The 6,000-nt window shown below is 42.4% G+C and overlaps 1 protein-coding gene across 1 annotated transcript; it reads right to left on the reverse strand.

Annotated features, from left to right (window-relative positions):
- Window positions 1–4,779: 4,779 nt before the first annotated feature.
- LOC147976131 (uncharacterized) lies at window positions 4,780–5,427 on the reverse strand. The gene has a single exon (XM_087520744.1). The coding sequence runs from the start codon at window positions 5,425–5,427 to the stop codon at window positions 4,780–4,782; it is 648 nt and encodes a 215-aa protein (XP_087376870.1).
- Window positions 5,428–6,000: the final 573 nt, after the last annotated feature.

Consider the following 6,000-nt stretch of genomic DNA (forward strand, 5'->3'; position numbering starts at 1 on the left):
CACAGTTCGGTACCCCCTACCCGAGATCCGCCGGTTTTGACACCGACAGCAGTAGCGAAGAAATCGCTCGATCGGGTTCAGTTAACATCCATCGATCGATCGCTCGGGTTCAGTAACGCGTAGCCTGCAGCGCAACTGCTCGGGTTCAGTTAGAGCCCAACGCCTCACTCGGGTTCATTTAGAGCGCAACTCCTCGCACACACGCGCGTACTTACAAGAGAAACGCGCATTGCTCGACCCCCGACCACTCACCGTAACCGGGAACTCCCCCGATATTTTCCTTGCCCTCGCTTCTACCACGGTTTTTTCCGTGATGGACGGCCCAAAGAATGTCTTGCAGCTGCGTTTCCGGCCCGCCCAGGACAAAAAGCCCATTTTCCATCATGATTTTTTGTCATAGAAGTACGATTCCACCACATCTATGATGATACCGGGTTTTGTCATAATTATCGTCATAGAAGTGTCATAAGCATGACAGGAAAAAAATTCGTTCAGCCCAAAATGTCACGGATGTGTCTTTTTTCGTACTGGTATAATTGGATCATATAACCATCCCTCAACGTGCGATGAAGAATCACTCCAAGGTTCCTATCTAGTGGAGAACATAAGAAGAAATTGCTTGTAGCTATTCTTTCCAATCGATCTATCTAGGAGTTCGTACTAAAATAACATCAAGTTATTCTTTCTGATCGATCTATCAAGAGTTCGTACTAAAATAACGCCAAAGCAAATTCAGATTCATAATACTCAATCCAACACAAAGAACCTCAAAGAGTGCCCCAAGATTTCTACCAGAGAAATAAAAGACGAGAACGTGCATCAACCCCTATGCATAGATTACCCCAATGTCACCTCAGGAATCCACGAGTTGAGTGCCAAAACATATCTCAAGTCAATCAATATAATACCCCATTGTCACCATAGGTATTCATATGCAGGACATATATCAAATTCTCTCAAATCCATAAAAGTATTCAATCCGATAAGAACGAAATCTCAAAGGGAAAACTCAATTCATCACAACAACATAGAGAGGGGAAAACACCATATGATCCAACTATATTAACAAAGCCCGCGATACATCAAGGTCGTGACATCTCAAGAAAATGAGAGAGAGAGAGAGAGAGAGATTAAACACATAGCTACTGGTACAAACCGTTAGCCCCGAGGGTGGACTACTCCCTCCTCATCATGGTGGCCACCGGGATAATGAAGATGGCCATCGGTGATGATTTCCCCTCTGGCGGAGTGCCGGAACGGGGTCTTGATTGCTTTCTCGTGGCTACAGAGTCTTGCGGTGGTGGAACTTCTGATCTCGGGTTACCCAGTGGGTTTTTTGGAATATTTGGGATTATATAGGGCAAAGAGGGGGTGCGGGAGGCTACCAAGGTAGGAACAACCCACCTGGGCGCGCGTGGGCCCCCAGGTGCGCCCTGGTGGGTTGTGCCCCCCTCGGGGCACCCCCGAGGTGCTGCTCTGGCCCATTGGTGGTCTTCTGGTGGATAAAAAATCCACAAAAAGTTTCGCAATGTTTGGACTCCGTTTGATATTGATTTCCTGCGATGTAAAAAACAAGCAAAAAACAGCAACAGGCACTGGGCACTGGGTCAATAGGTTAGTCCCAAAATATGATATAAAGTTGCAATAAAATGATTGTAAAGCATCCAAGAATGATAATATAACAACATGGAATGATCAAAAATTATAGATACGTTGGAGACGTATCAGCATCGCCAAGCTTAATTCCTGCTCGTCCTCGAGTAGGTAAATGATAAAGACAAAATTTTTGATTTGGAATGTTGCGTAACATGTCATCTCATATTCTTTTCTTTATAGCATGGACATTGGGACTTTTATATGGTTCAAAGCAATAGTCTAGTTTTGACATGAGGACTTAAATACTCAAGCATACCAACAGGTAACCATGTCTTTCAAAATATCAACGCTAAAATAAGTTATCCCTAGCCCATCATGCTCAATCAATGATCCATTCATGAAGAACACTCACATATTAGCTACAGCCAATGCTCAAGTATGATCATAGTGCCGCCTAGTTGGTGCTTTATAAGAGAATATGGAGACTCAAATTAAAAGCAAAAATTGCATAAAGCAAAAAAGAAAGGCCCTTCGCTGAGGGAAGTAGGGATTTGTAGAGGTGCTAGAGCTCAAAGCGAAAGTTGAGAGATAAAAACATTTTGAGAGGCATACTCCCCCCCCCCAACGAAAACGACTTAGAGCTCCAAACACTTTCCATGCTAGATATATTCCTCTTTCCACCATACTTTCACTTTCCATGGCTAACCGTGTCCACGGGTGCCCTCCATACCAACACTTTCCAAGGAATTTATTACTTGACAACATAAAGTAAATTCATTTTTCATTTCGGGACTTGGCATCCCTAAATCCATTGCCTTACTCTCGTGCAATGACAATTGAATAAACTCTCATTGTGAGAATAACACGTCTAGCATGGAAAATATTGGCCACCCCTCACCGCCCCGAGAGCGGTACGATCACACAAAAGAGAAATTTATTTTAAAAATTAGAGATGACACACACAAATTTTCTTAGCACGGAAAAAGAATGCCGCATATAGGTAGGTATAGTGGACTCATGTGGCAAAATTGGTTTAAATGATTTTGGATGCACAAGTAGTGATCATACCTAGTGCAAAATGAAGACTAGCAAAAGATTGAGAAGCGACCAACCAAGAAACGAATATTCTCATAAGAGAGCATTGAGCATAATTAACACTGAATAATGCACCAAAAGTAGGATGTAATTTCATTGCACAACTATTGACTTTCGTGCTTGCATAGGGAATCACAAACCTTAACACCAATATTATTACTAAAGTATAATTACTCATCAACATGACTCACATATCACATCATCATATCTCAAAACTCTTACAACTGATCAAGTTTATTTTTTTCCAATGATCTTCATGAAAGTTTTTATTATATCCTTATTGGATATCTAACACTTTGGAACTAATTTTCATGTGTTGCTTTTCATAAGCTCAATCAAATATAAGTGAAGATCATGAGCATAATATTTATTTGTCTCAAATTAATTTAAGTGAAGCAAGAGATAATTTCTTAAAAAAACTAAAGCACACCGTGCTCAAAAAGATATAAGTGAAGCACTAGAGCAAATGACAAGCTACTCCAAAAAGATATAAGCGAAGATCAAACGAGTAGTTAGGTAAGTAGATAGATATGTGAGGACTCTGTCTTATTTAAAACTTTCAGATCTTAGTATTTTATTAAAACAGCAAGCAAAATGAAACGACGGTAGTATCCGGCTAATCCAAGAAAACTCCAGATTTGCGATATGGTTGTGGGTGGCAACCAATCGAGCACATCATTTACTTTGCTCGGGTCCACGGCTATGCCTTCGGCGGATAGCACATGTCCAAGAAATCCAACTTTCTTGAGCCAAAACTCGCATTTACTAAATTTGGCGTATAGCAGATGGTCACGGAGTCGTTGTAACACAGCTCTAAGGTGTTCTTTGTGCTCTTCTTCACTTTTTGAGTATATAAGTATGTCATCGATGAAGACTACCACGAATTTATCGAGGAAGTCCATGAATACTTTGTTCATCATATGCATGAAGAAGGCAAGGCATTGGTGAGACCAAAGGACATAACTGTATATTCATAAAGACCGTACCGAGTAGTGAATGCGGTCTTAGGAATATCTTCCTTTTTAATCTTGAGTTGATGATATCATATCCTTAAATTAGACAAGTCATCAATCTTGGGCAGTGGATATTTATTTTTGATGGTGACATCATTCAACTGACAGTAATCCACACACATGCGGAGGCTGCCATCCTTCTTATCCACGAAGATAGCAGGTGATCCCCAAGGTGAAGAGCTGGGACGGATATATCTTTTCTGGAGCATTTCATCAAGTGGTTTCTTTAGCTCCACTAATTCTGATGAAGGCATCTGGTAATACTTCTTGTATAATGGTGTGGTTCCGGGCACAAGATCTATTGAAAATTCAAGCTCTCGATCTGGTGGCATGCCTAGCAGTTCTTCTGGAAATATATCAGGAAACTCACTGACCACAAGAATTAATTCCAACTCACCAGTCACAACGGTGAAGACCATCTCTTTCTTGGGTATGCTCCTCTGAGCATAAAATTTGGTAGTCTGCCCCTCTTGACTGGTCAAAGTGACTTCTCGGGCCGCACTGTTTATGCATACTTGATATTGGGTCAGCCAATTCATACCCAAGATAACATCCAACTTTATAGACTGAATGATTATCAAGGATGTTGGAAAACAGGCTCCGTTGATATTGAATTCCAGATTACGGCAGACCAAATTGCTCCTGATCAACGCACCAGCATATTCTTGCCCAAAAGGGAACAAGGAAAAAAATTTGGGCAACAAAACTCCACAAAATAAAAGAGTTGAATCCCCAGAATCAAATAAAATTACGGCATGTATGTTATTAACAGAGAACATTGCAATGACAACTTCGGGGTTCTCTTGAGCTTCGTCTGCGGAGAGGTGATGAACGTGCCCAGTGATGTTTTGCCGGGTAGGGCATGACTCCATAAGGTTGACTTATGGCTGAATAGAGCATTTGCCTTGCTGCTCTTGGGACATTGTCTGGCATAATGTCCGGTTTTCCCACAATTGAAGCAAGAATTGTTGCACTGGCACTCTTCTCACACCGGGTTGGTCACGACATTCTTGACTTGTGTGGTGGTCTTGTTAACGTTCTCCTACAAATTGGGCTTGTATTCCACCTGAGTATGCTACCAGGTACGAGCCTTTTGTACTGGCTGCACTTCCTTCCTTGGCTCGAACTTGCGCTTGTGATTTTTATTAGCAGGCCTATTGTCCGATACAAGCTTGTGTTCCCTTTCAGCAATGAAAGCCTTGTATACCATAGTTTGGAAATCTGGGAAATCAAACATACTGAGGATACATCGGCGTTGCGGGTTTAATCCCCCAAGAAACCAGTCAATCTTTCTTTCTTCGGTGGCCACGTCATAAAGGGAATAATGAGCCAGATGATTGAACTTTTGCAAATATTCACCCACAGACTGATTTCCTTGAAGGAACTTGAGAAATTCATGCTGCTTAACCTTCATCCTTCCAGTAGGAATATGATATTTCCAGAACTGATCCTTGAATTTTGCCCAGGTGATTTCTTCATCAGTAGGCCACATGGCTTTTGCGTTTTCCCACCATATGGCGGCAGCGCCTTCAAGATAATGAGTTGCAAATGGAACTTTATCATTTACTTCAGTACGAGCAATCTCAAGCTTCCTCTCAATGGTTCGTAACCAATCATCTGCATCCAAGGGGTCAATAACCTGACTGAAATTGGGAGGCTTGGTTCTCTGAAAATCTGACAGCTTGGAGTGGTGACCGTTCTGATTTCCATTCTGTCCAACCATAGCTTGCACACTCCTTTATATTTCAATCAGATCATTGTTAATCCTTTCCTCAAACATACGCAGAATTTGTTCGGTGGAGGCGGATTTGGCGCTGGAGGCGGTGGTGGAACGTACGGCTCGGGGGAGTGTCTTGCCTGTCGTGCGGAACGATGAACAGGAGCGTCCTCACGAGCGTTCCTACTGTTGCCTCTCCGCGTCATCCTAGAGTGGATTTTTCCCAAGACAACGCAACCGAGATGAGAAACATCCAAAATAAATTGGGGAAAATCCAGGAACAAATCCCGAGAGAAAACGAAATAGCGGAGAAAACACAACGAATAAAACAGAGTTCCAACATAATTATACATAGCCTCATACATGAAAGACAAACAACATGCCAGGTTCAACTACTCTCATACATGGAACGGAGCATCATGACTACATCCGTACATCATCCTGACAATCGCGGATACTCAAACGCTCTACTGCTCTGCTGGTGTTGCGCGGTCCTCTCCTGAAGCGGACTCGGATCCCGAACTGACGACGTTAACTGAAACATCCGGGTTAAAGGTAACATGACGACGCTGCCTCGAG

This window comes from Triticum urartu, chromosome 4A (genome assembly GCF_056163025.1).
Source record: "Triticum urartu cultivar PI428250 chromosome 4A, HENAU_Tu73, whole genome shotgun sequence".
NCBI classification, from domain to species: Eukaryota; Viridiplantae; Streptophyta; class Magnoliopsida; order Poales; family Poaceae; genus Triticum; species Triticum urartu.

Coding starts and splice junctions, on each gene's coding strand:
- LOC147976131 (XM_087520744.1), bottom strand. CDS start 5,427: ATGGTTGGACAGAATGGAAATCAGAACGGTCACCACTCCAAGCTGTCA.